The sequence below is a fragment of the Bubalus bubalis genome, chromosome 22 (assembly GCF_019923935.1).
Source record: "Bubalus bubalis isolate 160015118507 breed Murrah chromosome 22, NDDB_SH_1, whole genome shotgun sequence".
In the NCBI taxonomy this organism is placed as follows: Eukaryota; Metazoa; Chordata; class Mammalia; order Artiodactyla; family Bovidae; genus Bubalus; species Bubalus bubalis.
Genome location: NC_059178.1, coordinates 1,278,952 through 1,297,176, shown reverse-complemented (window position 1 = coordinate 1,297,176; position 18,225 = coordinate 1,278,952). Strand labels below are relative to the sequence as shown.

Below are 18,225 nucleotides of genomic sequence, written 5' to 3'. Positions count from 1 at the left end.
TAATTTTTGTGACTTTGTTTTTTTCTTTAATACTGTATTTTTGAAAATCCAACCTCTACTCTAGATTTTTAATCTTCGCTTTTTGGAATTTGTTATCAATTTTGTACCTTTAAGAACCCAATCTTCAGTACCCATTTTTACTTGGGAGTGAGATTACTGGCTTGACTGCTTTCTCCCACTTTGGACTCTCCTTTTTCTCCACCAGGTTGCCTGTATCTCCTCCCTCCCCCTTCTCTTCTCTACCCAACTCTGTGAATCTCTGTGTGTGTTCCAGATGGTGGAGAACTGATTACTGGCTGGATCTCTCTCTCTTCTTTTGATTTCCCCCTTTATTCCCCTGGCCACCTCTGTCTCCTTCCTCCCTCTTCTCTTCTCTGTATAACCCTGTGAACATCTCTGAGCGGTCCAGACTGTGGAGATCACATAAGGAAGTGATTACTGGCTAGCTTGCTCTCGCCTCTTTTGATTCCCCCTCTTCTCATCCTGGTCACCTCTATCTCCCTCCTCCCTCTTCTCCATGTAACTTGGTGAACTTCTCTGGGTGTCCCTCACTGTGGAGAAACTTTTCATCTTTAATCTAGATGTTTTATCAGTGGTGCTATATAGATGGAGAAGTCTTGAGGCGACTATAAAAATAAGACTGAAAACCAGAAGCAGGAGGCTTAAGTCCAAATCCTGAGAACACCAGAGAACTCCTGACTCCAGGGAACATTAATCGACAGGAGCTCATCAAATGCCTCCATACCTACACTGAAACCAAGCACCACCCAAGGGCCAACAAGTTCCAAAGCAAGAAATACCATGCAAATTCTCCAGCAGCACAGAAACACAGCCCTGAGCTTCAATATACAGGCTGCCCAAAGTCACTCCAAACCCACTGACATCTCATAACTCATTACTAGACACTTCATTGCACTCCAGAGAGAAGAAATCCAGCTCCACCCTCCAGAACACCGACACAGGCTTCCCTAACCAGGAAACCTTGACAAGCCACCCGTACAGCCCCACCCACAGTGAGGACACTCCACAATAAAGAGAACTCCACAAACTGCCAGAATGCAGAATGGCCACCCCAAACACAGCAATATAAACAAGATGAAGAGACAGAGGAATACCCAGCAGGTAAAGGAACAGGATAAATGCCCACCAAACCAAACAAAAGAGAAAGAGATATGGAATCTACCTGATAAAGAGTTCTGAATAATGATAGTGAAAATGATCCAAAATCTTGAAAACAAAATGGAATCATAGATAAATAGCCTGGAGACAAGGATTGAGAAGATGCAAGAAAGTTTTAACAAGGACCTAGAAGAAATAAAAAAGAGTCAATATAAAATGAATAATGCAATAAATGAGATCAAAACCACTCTGGAGGGAACAAATAGTAGAATACAGAAGACAGGATTAGTGAGGTAGAAGATAGAATGGTAGAAATAAATGAATCAGAGAGGAAAAAAGAAAAATGAATTAAAAGAAATGAAGACAATCTCAGAGACCTCTGGGACAATGTTAAATGCCTCAACATTCGAATCATAGGAGTCCCAGAAGAAGACAAAAAGGAAGACCATGAGAAAATTCTTGAGGAGACAATAGTTGAAAACTTCCCTAAAATGGAAAAGGAAATAATCACCCACGTCCAAGAAACCCAGAGAGTCCCAAACAGGATAAACCCACAGTGAAACACCCCAAGACACATATTAATCAAATTAACAAAGATCAAACACAAAAAACAAATATTAAAAGCAGCAAGGGGAAAACAACAAATAACACACAAGGGGATTACCATAAGGATAACATCTGATCTTTGAATAGGAACTCTTCAGGCCAGGAGGGAATGGCAAGACATACTTAAAGTGATGAAAGAAAATAACCTACAGCCCAGATTACTGTACCCAGCAAGGATCTCATTCACATATGAAGGAGAAATCAAAAGCTTTACAGACAAGCAAAAGCTGAGAGAATTCAGCACCACCAAACCAGCTCTCCAACAAATGCTAAAGGATATTCTCTAGACGGGAGACACAAAAAGAGTGTATAAACTCGAACCCCAAACAATAAAGCAAATGGCAACGGGATCATACTTATCAATAATTACCTTAAACGTAAATGGGTTGAATGCCCCAACCAAAAGACAAAGACTGGCTGAATGGATACAAAAACAAGACCCTTATATATGTTGTCTACAAGAGACCCACCTGAAAACAGGGGACACATACAGACTGAAAGTGAAGGACTGGAAAAAGATATTCCATGGAAACAGAGATCAAAATAAAGCAGGAGTAGCAATACTCCTATCAGATTAAATAGACTTTAAAACAAAGGCTGTGAAAAGTGACAAAGAAGGACACTACATAATGATCAAAGGATCAATCCAAGAAGAAGATATAACAATTATAAATATATATGCACCCAATATAGGAGCACCACAATATGTAAGACAAATGCTAACAAGTATGAAAGGGGAAATTAACAATAACACAATAATAGTGGGAGACTTTAATACCCCACTCACACCTATGGATGGATCAACTAAACAGAAAATTAACAAGGAAACACAAACGTTAAATGATACAATAGACCAGTTAGACCTAATTGATATATCTATAGGACATTTCACCCCAAAACAATGAATTTCACCTTTTTCTCAAGTGCACATGGAACCTTCTCCAGGATAGATCATATCCTGGGCCATAAATCTAGCTGTGGTAAATTCAAAACAATTGAAATCATTCCAGGCATCTTTTCTGACCACAATGCAGTAAGATTAGATCTCAATTACAGGAGAAAAACTATTAAAAATTCCAACATATGGAGGCTGAACAACACACTGCTGAATAACCAACAAATCACAGAAGAAATCAAAAAAGAAAATGCATAGGAATGAATGAAAATGAAAACACAACAACTCAAAACCTGTGGGACACTGTAAAAGCAGTGCTAAGAGGAAGGTTCATAGCAATACAGGCATACCTCAAGAAACAAGAAAGAAGTCAAATAACCTAACTCTACACCTAAAGCAACTAGAAAAGGAAGAAATGAAGAACCCCAGGGTCAGTAGAAGGAAAGAAATCTTAAAGATTAGGGCAGAAATAAATGCAAAAGAAACAAAAGAGACCATAGCAAAAATCAACAAAGCCAAAAGCTGGTTCTTTGAGAGGATAAATAAAATTGACAAACCATTAGCCAGACTCATCAAGAAACAAAGGGAAAAAACTCAAATCAATAAAATGAGAAATGAAAACGGAGAGATCACAACAGACAACACAGAAAGACAAAGGATCATAAGAGACTACTATCAGCAATTATATGCCAATAAAATGGACAACGTGGAAGAAATGGACAAATTCTTAGAAAAGTACAACTTTCCAAAACTGAACCAGGAAGAAATAGAAAATCTTAACGGACCCATCACAAGCACAGAAATTGAAACTATAATCAGAAATCTTCCAGCAAACAAAAGCCCAGGTCCAGACAGCTTCACAGCTGAATTCTACCAAAAATTTAGAGAAGAGCTAACACCTATCCTACTCAAACTCTTCCAGAAAATTGCAGAGGAAGGTAAACTTCCAAACTCATTCTATGAGGCCACCATCACCCTAATACCAAAACCTGATAAAGATGCCACAAAAAAAGAAAACTACAGGTCAATATCACTGATGAACATAGATGCAAAAATCCTTAACAAAATTCTAGCAATCAGAATCCAACAACACATTAAAAAGATCATACATCATGACCAAGTGGTCTTTATCCCAGGGATGCAAGGATTCTTCATTATCCGCAAATCAATCAGTGTAATATACCACATTAACAAATTGAAAAATAAAAGCCATATGATTATCTCAATAGATGCAGAGAAAGCCTTTGACAAAATTCAACATTCGTTTATGATAAAAACTCTCCAGAAAGCAGGAATAGAAGGAATATACCTCAACATAATAAAAGCTATAAATGACAAACCCACAGCAAACATTATCCTCAATGGTGAAAAATTGAAAGCATTTCCCCTAAAGTCAGGAACAAGACAAGGATGCCCACTTTCATCACTACTATTCAACATAGTTTTGGAAGTTTTGGCCACAGCAATCAGAGCAGAAAAAGAAATGAATCCAAATTGGAAAAGAAGACGTAAAACTCTCACTGTTTGCAGATGACATGATCCTCTACATAGAAAACCCTAAAGACTCCACCAGAAAATTACTAGAGCTAATCAATGAATATAGTAAAGTTGCAGGATTTAAAATCAACACACAGAAATCCCTTGCATTCCTATACACTAATAATGAGAAAATAGAGAAATTAAGGAAAAAATTCCATTCACCATTGCAATGAAAAGAATAAAATACTTAGGAATATATCTACCTAAAGAAACAAAAGACCTTTATATAGAATACTATAAAACACTGGTGAAAGAAATCAAAGAGGACCCTAAAAGATGGAGAAATATACCGTGTTCATGGATCAGAAGAATCAATATAGTGAAAATGAGTATACTACCCAAAGCAATCTATAGATTCAATGCAATCCCCATCAAGCTACCAACGGTATTTTTCACAGAGCTAGAACAAATAATTTCACAATTTGTATGGAAATACAAAAAACTTTGAATAGCCAAAGCAATCTTGAGAAGAATGGAACTGGAGAAATCAACCTGCCTGATTTCAGGCTCTACTACAAAGCCACAGTCATCAAGACAGTATGGTACTGGCACAAAGACAGAAATATAGATCAATGGAACAAAATAGAAAGCCCAGAGATAAATCCACGCACCTATGGTCACCTTATCTTTGACAAAGGAGGCAAGAATATACAATGGATTAAAGACAATCTCTTTAACAAATGGTGCTGGGAAAGCTGGTCAACCACTTGTAAAAGAATGAAACTAGAACACTTTCTAACACCATACACAAAAATAAACTTAAAATGGATTAAAGATCTAAACGTAAGACCAGAAACTAAAAAACTCCTAGAGGAGAACATAGGCAAAACACTCTCCGACATAAATCACAGCAGGATCCTCTATGACCCACCTCCCAGAATATTGGAAATAAAAGCAAAAATAAACAAATGGGACCTAATTAAAATTAAAAGCTTCTGCACAACAAAGGAAACTACTAGCAAGGTGAAAAGACAGCCTTCAGAGTGGGAGAAAATAATAGCAAATGAAGCAACTGACAAAGAATTAATCTCAAAAATATACAAGCAACTCCTGCAGCTCAATTCCAGAAAAATAAACGACCCAATCAAAAAATGGCCCAAGGAACTAAACAGACATTTCTCCAAAGAAGACATACAGATGGCTAACAAATACATGAAAAGATGTTCAACGTCACTCATTATCAGAGAAATGCAAATCAAAGCCACAGTGAGGTACCATTTCACGCCAGTTAGAATGGCTGTGATCCAAAAGTCTACAAGCAATAATGCTGGAGAGGGTGTGGAGAAAAGGGAACCCTCTTACACTGTTGGTGGGAATGCAAACTAGTACAGCCACTATGGAGAACAGTGTGGAGATTCCTTAAAAAACTGGAAATAGAACTGCCACACGACCCAGGAATCCCACTGCTGGGCATACACACCAAGGAAACCAGAATTGAAAGAGACACGTGTACCCCAGTGTTCATTGCAGCACTGTTTATAATAGCCAGGGCATGGAAGCAACCTAGATGTCCATCAGCAGACGAATGGATAAGAAAGCTGTGGTACATATACACAAGGGAATATACTCAGCCATTAAAAAGAATACATTTGGATCAGTTCTAATGAGGTAGATGAAACTGGAGCTTATTATACAGAGTGAAGTAAGCCAGAAAGAAAAACACCAATACAGTATACTAATGCATATATATAGAATTTAAAAAGATGGTAATGATAACCCTGTACACGAGACAGCAAAAGAGATACAGATGTATAGAATAGTCTTTTGGACTCTGGGAAAGGGCGAGGGTGGGATGATTTGGGAGAATGGCATTGAAACATGTATAATATCATATGTGAAACGAATCGCCAGTCCAGGTTCGATGCATGATACAGGATGCTCGGGCTGGTGCACTGGGATGACCCAGAGGGATGGGATGGGCCAGGGAGGTGGGAGGGGGGTTCAGGATGGGGAACACGTGTACACCCATGGTGGATTTATGTTGATGTATGGCAAAACCAATACAATACTGTAATTAGCCTCCAATTAAATAAATTTATATTAAAAAAAAAGAAAATGGTTGACCCGTTCAGCTAAACTTCCAATTAACACAAGTATTTAAGAGGATTACAGTGCTTTATTTATATTGATTTTTGAAGTATTTATAGCAGTTTAGGCCAATGTGGTTGTATTATTTTGTAGTAAATGATTATATGGTTTGGGTTGGGAAATACATGATTTTGTTACTGTTAGAAGAATTCTTATGCCTGCCTTTTTTTTATTCAATAATATTGAAAGTTGGTGAGTGCCATTCAAAAGTTGGTTGCTGACTTAAGAGGTCGATGCTCTCCTTCTTCTTAAGTGTTTCTGTGTAGACAGCCTTTATTTCCTTGGGTTTCTAGAAGACGACACACCATGAGGCTGAAGCTTAGCTCCCAGGGGTATCTGGTATGATGCCTTATTCCTAGGAATAGAGCCATCAACTGACAGCTCATACTCACTGACAGGTCAAGAGGCATGGTCAGACTATAGAACAAAATATTTTAAATTAGAATTCTTGGAAAGTTTAAGGTCTTCTGTTGACTTCATTTTTATATACAATTAAAAAATTAATGTGTATTATTTATTGCAGATTTGTAATATTATAATTAGCTCCTGTAACTGAGATAATTTTGGTCTGAATAGTGTTTTGAGATTCTGAACATGAAGTGGGGGAGGATAAGGTATGAATTCTGATATAGATCCATTATAAAGCTATTTTAATTTTTGGCTTACCCAGTGGGTTAGAGTAACAATATATTGGGTTGATCAAAAGATTCGTTCATATTTTTCCATAACAACTTAACAGAAAAATTGAACTTTTTGGCCAACCCAATCCATGACAGTGTTTGAATTCTGAGAGCCATGTATAAGATTGGCAAGCTCTTCATGACTCCCAAGTAGTGTTTGTAGGGATAAAACTTAACTCTAGTTCACTAATGGTAGAGCACCTAGTTGATATTAGATGGTTTAGCATTAATGTAAACTCATTGTCCACACACATTCTTGTTTAGATTTGTGTATTGATGATAGTCTTAAAAATTTTTTTCCTAACAAAGCGTCTTGTTAGACTGTCACTAAGACCAAGTAGTGAATTAAAAAACTGCATGAAAACATAAAAAATACAGATGCCCTTACATCTGGGGAATAACATAAAGGGTACCGTCTTTTTATATGTGATCATGGTTCACTTGGGTAAGGAATTGACATCATTGGCGATTCTGAATAGCAGTATGCTGTGTGTGCCCCCCAAACTGGGACAATTAAATAATTGATAGAATATTGCTGTTAAATGAAGATAAATATGGCTATCTCTTTCCTGCTCTGGCACTGTGCCTTTCTGCTCTAAATGTGTAATCACCTATTTTATCTCTAAAATTGCTGTTGAAATTACTGCTGTTAAAAGTATCACTTTAATCTAGTTTATTTTTGTGGCGTTCATTGTTCTTAGTCTCAGATGTAGATTAACCTGTGCCCCCCTCTCTCCTCTAGAATGACTCTTCTCATGGTGATTATATGCAAAGTAACGAGGCCAGTTTAATAGAACAAGCCCCAATACCTCATGATGGACTTACTGTGACACCTCACAGAACCCAGCGAGAAGGTATGTTGTATTTTTCCTAAACTGTAAACCGTCTGGACACAAGGTTGCAGAGTGCTACTGACGCTGACTAATTCACCCCCTTTCCCCTTTGTGGAATACAGAGCTCTGTGGGTCCTGGGTTTGGCTCAAATGCTGGTCCTCTCACTTCCTTGAGTCTGCGTCTGGGCTCCAATTCTGCAGCCCCCTGGCCCGTCCCAGCCCACGCTTACTCGGTTCTGCCTTTCTTAAATCAGGCTGCATACTTCTGGAGGGCAAAGACTTTAACCTCCCCCCAGAGTATTAGTACAGTGCTTTAGCTGTAGAATGTGCTCAAGGTCTGCTGGAAAAGTCAATTTTACTGAAGTGCACTGTAAGAGAGAAGAGATTTCTTACAAGCATGTGCTTCCTGCAGTGATGCAGTTTTCCAGAGGTCCGGGTGGGGGAATGGAAGGACATTGCCACCCGAAGAGAAACAGGTTCACATGTTCTCTTCCCTTTACATTTGGGGGTCCATTAACCTGCTGAGGGAAAATTTGGGAAGGGTGAAAGATAGGCGGTAAGCATCATACTCAGTTATAACAGCTTTGAATTGATGTCTTTCTGTTTCCTTTTAGTTCCAATAATAATCCTTTTCATGTAATGCATTTTTCTTCACGGAGGAAAAATAGATGTGAATGTTTAAGGTTTAGAAAATGTTTACATAATTAACTGCTTCTGTTCAAGATTACTGAATCTTGAACGGTAATCTGGAATCCTGCCTGGTCTGCTTCAGCCAGGCTCAGTGAAGCAGAGTTTGGGTTTACAGTGAAGGTCCGTTGTGGTTTTGTTTTGTTTTTTTTTCTTTAAGAGAGTTAAAAAAAAATAAAAAGACTTCATCAAAATGATAATAATTAACTGTAAGGTGGTACTTATAGATGGTTTTTCCTATATCTTTAACTTTTAAACAAATGTCCATAGTCATGCTCTGCAGTTCTTTAATTTGAGAGTTGCAGGGCCTCCCATTATCAGCCATCCCTCACCCCGTGCCCTCTGTCTCCCTCACCTCGATTCTGATAGATCACAGCAGGTAGAAGGGAAATGGAGCCGAAGCCACAGCCATGCTCCTGTGCCACACTGCTCTGCGGCCCCCTCTCAGCCTGCTTTCAGAAGTAAAGCTGCTTCATATTTTGGAACATTGATTAGTTCAGATCATTTTTATTGAATAGCACCATCCTTCCCGTAATTGAATAGAGCAGCTTTTGGAAACAGCAGGCCCCTCCCCTCCTCCAGCCTTCGTCGTGTGCAGCAGTGCTCAGCCACTGCAGGCTTCTCACCCCACCTGGCGTCTGCGGTTATTTCGTCTCCATCCTCAACGTTCTCATCCACCAAGGGAAACTGGCCCAGAAGCAGGCCACCAAACACTAGACATTTGGAAAGTTAACACAAAATTCTGGTAATGGTGTCTCCTAATGTCTGTTTACCAGCAGATTTCTGTAATCTTAGGATTCCTGCTTTCTCAGTGCCCACCTTCTGTGATCTATAGCAATCTTACTTCTTCCTGCACACTTTTGTTCCTTTGTATATTCTACTTCACCTGTTTTAACTTCTTCCTTTAAGGCAAAGTCCTTCCCTTTTCTTTTCCATCTCCTGTCCCCTGTGACTCGAGCGGTGACCTTGTGTTGAGTCCCTTTCCTAACTTCTTCCCTGTGACCTTTATCATCTTCATTACGATTTCTTCTACTTACACCTGAGCAGCAAATTTTTTTTTCCTTAAGTCCTTATATTATGCTTAGTAGACTGGCTCTTTTTACTTTGTAAAGAGATTTACTTGCTAAGGTGGTAACTTCTATTGAAGGATGTATGAAATGAGGACTTTGGGGGTTTGCACTTTGACTTACTTCATGAGTGAGCTGATCATCTTACCTAGTTCAGTTCAGTGTAATTGTTCTTAAGCCACCAGTGTAATTGACGACCACTATTGTATAATAAATTGTGAGGAGTTTTACTACAGTGAACCATCATAATTCATTATAATGTTAAGTTGTGTTACCATTGTATGATATTAAGGGTCACACTTGAGGGAAACAGTTTTTAAATTCTGAATTGGAAAGAAGTCTTTATCGCTTTCCTATTACTTTTGAAGAGTTCCCCACCTCATTTAAGAATTTTTTCTAGTTTATACCTAATCTGCCTAAATAACTGAAAGACTCTAAAGTGCTGTATTTGTGGTAATGTGAATTAACAGTTTTGAAGATTCCTCTAGATAAGCAATCTTCACTGCAGGCACCTCTTATTATTTATCTTTGGTGCTTAGCAGAGTGCTTGAAACGACTTTAGGCACTCAGCATACTCATAGATGTAGAAAGAAATTACTTGATGGATAGACAGCACATTGCTGTGCTTCTGGGGTTTTTGGTTTTATTCCATGATTAAGGCCAGTAGTAAAGATGAGGATAAATAGCTTAACCATTTGGCTGTGTCAGGTTGAATAACTGAAATGTGTATCTAGTCTCTGTAGAACAAGTCAGCATGTTTTCTTTCTTTCAGCTGTACACATTGAGAAGATAATGTTGAAAGGAGTCCAGAGAAAAAGGGCTGACAAATATTGGGAGTACACCTTCAAAGTAAGCTACTCTCACCCAAAAAAGATACCTCACACTGTGTTCACTGATCTTTTGGAAGGAATGAAAATTAATCTTTGGAAAAACTAAATGGCAGGTTTGCTAACTTAAGAAAAGCTGTGCACATATCTGTGTTTGTCTTAATTAAGGGGATGTGCTGTTTCCAGTATATACTGCATGGTTTGCCCAGTTTAAAAGATGTATCACATTAAGATTGCTCTGCCAGTTTGATTAAAAAGAAATAAGAGGCTTAGATTTAAGGTGTAAACAAACCTTTAGAAAGTGAAAGTAACCATTCAGCAGTGTTGAGTGTCGGGAAGACAGGCGTAGCCTTCCGTGGCAGTCTTCCCCGGTGTCTCTCCTCTTCCTCCGAGGCTGCTGTTTCCTGGCCCTCGTTGCCTGCTCTGGTCTCTGGTTGCTCTGCTGCCCTTCTGTCCGTCACACGGTGTCTGACTGAGCGCAGAGCCCAGCGCGGTCGGTCCCCGCGGCTCCTCTCTGCCTGTGGCCTGGGCTGTGGACCCTTGCCCGCATCTCCCTCCTCCCTGCCGGGCCGCACCGGCCAGCGCTGCTCTTCAGGCGGGCCGCCTGCGCTGGAGCTGCAGGGCGGAGGCATCTCTGCGCCCGCCCCTCACTTCCTTCCGAAGGAGCTGCCCGCCAGACGTCAGCGGCCCTGCCTCACGAAGTCACTTCTGATCCTGCAGCAGAAGGTCTTTTCCTTCATCCCGGGTGTACCGACATCATCCCTTTCCCAGGTTCTTGTACTTGGGTTACATGGTATTTCTTTCCAGAAGGCTGTCATCTCCGAGAGAGCAGGAATCATCATCCTCTGCATCTCACCGTGTCTGACTTGCCTTGTTTTGTTGAATAAGTTTTGGGACTAGCTTCTGCCTTCTGTAGAAGTATCCTCAGTTTTCAAATTTTAAGTCCTTATCTCCACATCTCATCTACATTTGACACCAGCCATTCTGCGCTCTTTACTCAGCTAGTCCAGCTCTCCTTGCGTTGCTGGAGCTCTTAGCTCGTTCATTCGATAAGGCCTCTGTGTTCTCTGGCTGGAATCATCTATCGGCCCCAGATTGAGCTGCCACTACCCTCCCCGCCCCTGCCCAGGTCGTTCTTGGCGCCTGTCTCACGTGCTGCTCGCAGCCCCTGCTCCGTGCCTAGTGCACTGTCTGTGGAGCCCTGGTCACTTATGGAAGAATCTCTCTGCTCATGGGCTCTGGTCTGATTCCTGCACTGGGCTCTGCCCTCAGCCCACAGAGCCTTCACTGTCTTGTCCCCTCCGCATCCTTTCATAAGAAGTGTCTGACACCAGTAGCTGCTCAACGACCATTTGAATAATTAGACGTCATTTAAAAATTTGCCCCCTTAATAAGGATATTTGTTTGAGGGTTGCTGGGTAAAATGCTGAAGGTATTGTTAAGTATTTGGTTAATTGTGGCATGACTAGTTGCTAAGGCTTATGTGTTACATAGTTCAAGTATTTACTCAGCTCAGATAATTGTGAAGTAGAAATGATTAGTGGGCCACCATTGAGTCCACTGAATTAAAAGTATCCAAGAAGTAAGTAGGTAATCAATTTTAGTTGTGGCTCTTCTGCTTGCTTAGAGTTTGAATCTGTCAGCCTTTTTGAGTTTTAGTTTCTCCATCTGCAAATGGAAGTAGTCATATCTGCCTCATCCACCTTCATAGGACTTTAAAGCATTAAGATAAAGATGATGAAATCTTTTCCTAAACTATAAATTCCCATAAAAGCACAATACACTACCAAAGAGGGGCAGTGAACCCGGTATTTCTCTTAAGAATGTGTATTTAATAAGTTTAAGGAGATAGAATTTTTCTTTTTCTTGGGGCTTATATATCTATACTCTCCAAGTGTCATTTTAGAGTCCTACAACTTCTCCAAAAGGAATGTAACACATTTCCCTTTCTGAAAAATTACTAAAATGTAGTCACATTTATAGAAGACAGCTTGTTTTGAAAACCATGCAATTTGAAAGGAGTTACTAAAATTTTTAAGTAACATGTCAATATACAGTTAATTTTAACAATTTTGAAGAAATTATGATAACAGATTAACTTTATATTTGTAATTTGTTGATACTGATAAAGTTTAAGTAAGGTCATCTGTTTTACACATGGCTTTTTTCCAGTCAGTTCTTGCCTGAGAAATAACTGTATAGTATGTGTTGTTGTTTTTTTTTCTTTTTAAATCAGGTAAATTGGTCTGATCTTTCAGTCACAACAGTAACAAAAACCCACCAAGAACTACAGGAATTTCTACTGAAGGTAAAAATACAGATTCTATTGTTAAAATGATTTTGATATAATACACAGAATCCAAAAACTTTAGCACCAAAGTAAACACTATGTAAGAGGTTGACTTACAACTATTCATGAACATGAGCTGTAGAAAATGTCATATTATTCTAAGCATAGATTTTCTTACGTTATATTGCTAATATAAGGAATTGAAGGCTTTCCACATTAAAAAAAAAAAAAAAAAGGAACCTTATCATTCCTAGCTTCTTGGTGAGACGTATGTTGCTGGTGGCGATGTGCCCAGCACCCAGCAAGGTCTCTCCTCTGGGTTTCCTAAGCTTTGACTGTTCTTTTTCTTGACAGATTTCATTTTTTAGTAATACAACTTCTCTAAAGCTTAGATTTTAAAAAAATATATATATATAATTATTAGTCCCAAATAGATAGCTTATCCTTCAGAATCACAGTAATTAATGACCCCTGTTTAGCCAACATTTGAATATAGTGTTTTTTTCTGTAAGACCAATGCCTTATCAAGTTATATGAAATAAGTGGCAACATAATGTACTTCTAGGAATGAATTTCCTATTATAAAATACCCTTTCAGGTTTACCATATGTCTTTTTTAAACTGTTTACCTTCCTTTTAAAATCATCTGCAAAATGTAAGAGTAAAAACTGTTTCCTTCACAACCTGTGCTCCCTAACACTCTCTAACTTTTGCGGAGGCTGATGGACGGCACTTACAGTTGGCTGAAATGTGCAAGAGTGAGGTCCGGCCTTCCAGCCCCTTTTCCGGTTCAGTGGCCGCCTCCCCGCTGCTCCGTGGCAGCTGTGTCTGGCCCCTGTGTTGTTCCTCCACCCCAGAAACGCAGCTCCATGGAGGCCAGGTGTAGGTTTCCTCCTCGGTGCTGTATTCACAGCGCCAGACAGAGTACTTAGGACACAGTCGGAGTTTGAACTGTGTGTTGACTGCACGAATGAACTAATAATTCATGAGAAGAGTTACAAAAACTAAATCGTTACGAGGTTTTGTAGATGGTTATCCATCAGGCCTCACTGTTTTTAAAGAAGAGCTTCTAGCACACTGAGCTCGGCCAGGGCTGAGCTGAGGCTCCAGAGGGTGGGGACTGTTTGTGTAAAACTTGGGGTTTTGCCCCGTCGTTCCCACCTAGCTCTTCACTAGGAGCGTAGCATTGGCAGTCTGAGGTGGCCTGAGGTTCACGTGTGAGACAGGAGCCACAGAGGTGGTAACGACAAAGACAGGCCACACTTTGCAGAATGCTATATGAGCTCTGGGAAATGCTCCATTTAACTGAAGCTCCTCGCTGTGGGTGTCCGGGAGTGGGAGGGAAGCGGGGTGAGCGCTGCGGGTCCCACCCCCCCCAACCCCGCGGGGATGCCCCCGGGGACCCCACCCTGCTCGGCGGCTGCTCCAGGCTGCGGCCCTGTATCGGGAAAGTCTAGAAAGGGAACGGCTTTGGGGTGATGTCTGAGCAGGAGGCACTTACGTTCCTTTTATGCCCCTGGTTTGTGCCCCCAGTGAGTGAGAGACGTGACGCTGGCCGTGCGGTTTTTGTTTCCTAGCTTCCCAAAGAGTTGTCTTCAGAGACATTTGACAAGACCATCCTCCGAGCCCTGAATCAGGGCTCGCTGAAGAGAGAGGAGCGGCGGCACCCCGACCTGGAGCCCGTGCTGAGGTGAGTTCTGCGCACCGCGCGCTCCCGAGGCGGGGTCTGCGCGCACCCAGGGCGCCTCAGGCTGCACGTGGTCAGCCGGGGCTGAGAACCGGGGCGACATCTCTGCAAAAGTTATATTAAAGAAGTGATTTTTTCTTATACTTCCCTTTAAAAACACCCTTGGTGGTTCTCTGAGGCTAGGCTGTGGTCTCAGGACCATGAACCGGATTCGGAGCCCTGACTCCCAGTTTGTGGGCTTTGGGTTAGTGTCACTGTCATTCATGCCGTTAGGAAATGCAGCAGTTGTAAAGGAGGGGGAAGACGAAAGAGGGAGGAAATGAGTGTGTAAGTGAGGGAGGAAAGTGTGTAAAGAGGGAGGAAATGAGTGTGTAAGTGAGGCGGCAATGGGGCCGGTACAGGGCCTGGTGTCTGCATTCCCTTCCGCCTGCGCTATGGATTAGGAAGATGACGGTGTGGTACGGAAAGATGCATTTGGGGTTGGATGACGTCATGTCAGATGCAATCTTGTTTTTCTTAATTGCGCGAGTAGTTGATGGCCACTTTGTGTCCTGTTTGGGTGTAATTGCTCTCTGGTGGCCCTGCAGCAGTGAATCTGACGAGCCTGTATACTGATTACAAGTCCCTGCCTTGTACTCAACAGGACTGTACTTCTGACCAATTGGTTTGTAAACATAACTGGATAAATAGAAGCCTTTGGATTTTAATCCCCAGCCTTTGGTAATGTGTTCAGACCTGGAAGTTTAGATGAGCGCCATACGTGGTGTCTGTTTCTCGCCCATCTCTCCCTTTCCCGCTTTGTCTTCCTGTCGAATGTTTACCTCCACATTTTGAGTTCCAAGAAGAAGTTTTGTCTAATGCATTAGAAAGCTTCGGTCCATAAGGGTCAGCTCTTGGTATGGTATTGGATGATTTTGTAACTAATCAGAATGGTAGGTCTGAAACCTTGGGGAGTCAATAAGAACTAAATTTTTGAATGAGCACTTAAAGTATTCAAAAGCAATGAAAAGGGATTTGTATGTTGAGTAGGGTGACAGTTTAATGTGTATGTACTACTTGAGTATCATAACCTTGAAGAATGTTGAAATTTCCTAAGAGGAAATTGGAGCCAAAAGGCCACATGCCTTGTTTAGGGTGATTCAGCTTGTAAGTGACTGAGCTGGTGTTCACATCCCAATTAAACTTTCCATCAGACTGTGCTGTAATTCTGCCCCTTTTGTAGGGAAGACCTCCACTTGGAATCCCCTAATGACATTAATACAACACGAGGAAAGCTGTTTTTAAAGATAACAGCTTAGACTCATGGTGTGATGCATACCGAGGTGACTCATCAGCCACGCGTGCCTGAGTCTGCAGCGGTACTTGTGACCAGCCTAGCGGCGTCTTGTAGCTTCCGGAACTCCCGCGCTCCAAACTTCCCAGTGTCTGTATTTTCAGGGGGTGGGACAGTTCCTTCATGGCGCCGCCAAACAGTGAAAAGTAACACCCGTGAAGAAGGGTGAAGAACCTGCAGTTGTTTTTCTGAGCAGAAAGGTGACTGTTAGTAATACGTGTTGGGTCAGAATTGAAACCTTATCACTAGATTATATAAAGTTGAAAATAAGCCTGTTTATTAGATTCTTGTAGATAAGTCTTTTATTCATTTCCTCCTATGGGAAATACATTAGCAAACAAATATTCTCTTCCTTAGGAAAACAGTTTTTTGTACCTGAATTAAACTGCCACGTGGTTTGTTTACCATCTCACCTATCTTATGGGTTTATTGCATGAAATTAACCAGTCTCTTTTCTTTTTACATGCAGGCAGCTATTTTCAACTTCATCACAAGCTTTTCTACAGAGTCAGAAAGTACACAGCTTTTTTCAGTCCATATCATCTGACCCTCTACACAGCCTCAGTAAGTGTCTCTGCTCCTCCGTAGAAATCTGACATTTTTCTGGCCTGGATTTCTTGCTTTACCATGCCATCCTGTATATGGGATTGCCATTTTAGTTAAGGTCAAGTAGCATACAAATTAGAAACATTGGTAGTATTTAGTGAATTTTCACTGCAGTTTTAAAGAAAGTAACTTATAAAAGCTAATGTCACAAAACAGTAATGATCTGTATGTGAAAAAAATTTATAAAAGAGTGGATATATGTATATGTATAACTGATTCACTTTGCTGTACAGCAAAAACTAACAGCTAAATCAGCTGTACTGTAATGAAAATTTTAAAAGAAAAAAACGCTAACATCACAAAACAGGGGCCAAGTATCTCAAACCCATGGGCCTTCTGGATCCTCAGGCCCCTTGATAGACCTGACTCACAGGTTGCCAAGACACTCTAGTGCAGCCTGGATGATGGATAACCTCTGACCTCTGCCCCTGTTCCCATAAGGACCTCCCCAGCCTCCCAGGCTGGAAGCTCGGGCCTCACCCTCTTCACGTTTCCCTCTTCATATCCAGTCGTTTAAGGACCAAGCCACGCCAGACAGAGGACGTCTTCCTTCTTACCTTCTCATCAGTCCCATTGCCAGGCCTGTTTTTCATGCACAGACTGTACAAAGCCTCACTTTTCTCCGACTCTAGTTTCTTGCTCCACTGTAACCTGCCCCAGGATTGTCTTGGGGATCAGTTTGTTAATCCTCTTGTTGTTGTTCAGTCATTAAGTTGTGTCCAGCTCTGTGACACCATGGACTGCAGCACGCTAGGCTCCCCTGTCTTTCACTGTCTTCTGGGGTTTGCTCAAATTCATGTCCATTGAGTCAGTGATGCTGTCTAACCATCTCATCCTCTGTTTTCCCCTTCTCCTTTTGCCTTCAATCTTTCCCAGCATCAGAGTCTTCCATGAGTCAGCTCTTTGCACCAGGTGGCCAAAGTACTGGAGCTTCCATCCACCCTCTATTCAGAGCGTTAAACACCTGCTGTGAAGCTCAGGCCCTGTCCTGAGCATCCTTGAGCCTCCTCTCCCTGGCTTAAAGGATTGGCAGCCACTCAGTACACCTGGCCATTTCCTATTCCAGGGTCTTGCTCTTTTGCACCCTTTTGTCACAGTCTGTTAAGATCACACCTGTTTTTTGGAACCCAACTGGAATAACCACCTCACAAGGATATTTCCTGCCTCCTTGTATGTTCCTGTGGTCTGATTCACCCTCACGTTTCAGCATCCATCACAGTCTGCTTTGCTTTTGGTTTTGTACACATCTATCTCAGCTGCCTTTTCTAACAAATATTTTGCCAGTAACATCAAAATAGTCAGTGCTTTCTTCTTGAACCAAGTGTGATTTTTTTAAATGAATATCTATAAATAGCATCTGTTTAGTTCTGAAGAAGCATTGAAGCCTGAAGTTAAGCTTTTAATTCAGATTTTAGCAAGGCTGCCTAGGAAAATGTGCTCAAGTGAGTAGTACACACATAAATAAGAGGAAACTCATCTGGAGAGTTCGGCAGTTTGTAAATTACATGAGCAATGCTAAAGAGGCTGGTGGGTTTTTAAGATCTCCAATTGTATGAAATCAAGATAGTGTATTAAAAGACATGTTTTGAAATTGTGGAAAATCTCAAGTTATTTCACCAAAGAACATATTGTTGGCAAAGTTCATTTTGCAGCCACTCGTTTAAGAAAGGGCTTCTCTAGTAGCTCAGACGGTAAAGCATTCACCTGCAACGCAGGAGACCTAGGTTCGATCCCTGGGTTGGGAAGATCCCCTGGAGAAGGAAATGACAACCACTCTAGGATTCTTGGCTGGAGAATTTCATGGACAGAGGAGCCTGGCGGGCTACAGTCTGTGGGGTTGTACAGAGTCAGACATGACTGAGTGACTAACACACACACTTCTAAGAAACAACAGTTCCATACTCCTCCTGCCTCCCTGCAATAGCAATATTCCACATTCTGACATCCGAGAAAACAGATGTTAGACAC

The 18,225-nt window shown here is 41.1% G+C and overlaps 1 protein-coding gene across 1 annotated transcript in view; it reads left to right on the top strand.

Moving 5' to 3' along the window:
* Nucleotides 1–18,225, top strand: part of ZCCHC2 (zinc finger CCHC-type containing 2) — a 53,289-nt gene that overhangs the window by 17,092 nt on the left and 17,972 nt on the right. Inside the window, exons 2-6 of the mRNA XM_025273645.3 lie at nucleotides 7,670–7,781; nucleotides 10,287–10,363; nucleotides 12,578–12,649; nucleotides 14,209–14,321; nucleotides 16,121–16,215. Coding sequence (XP_025129430.2) covers nucleotides 7,670–7,781; nucleotides 10,287–10,363; nucleotides 12,578–12,649; nucleotides 14,209–14,321; nucleotides 16,121–16,215 — 469 coding nt within the window. The remainder of the gene's footprint in view (nucleotides 1–7,669; nucleotides 7,782–10,286; nucleotides 10,364–12,577; nucleotides 12,650–14,208; nucleotides 14,322–16,120; nucleotides 16,216–18,225) is intronic.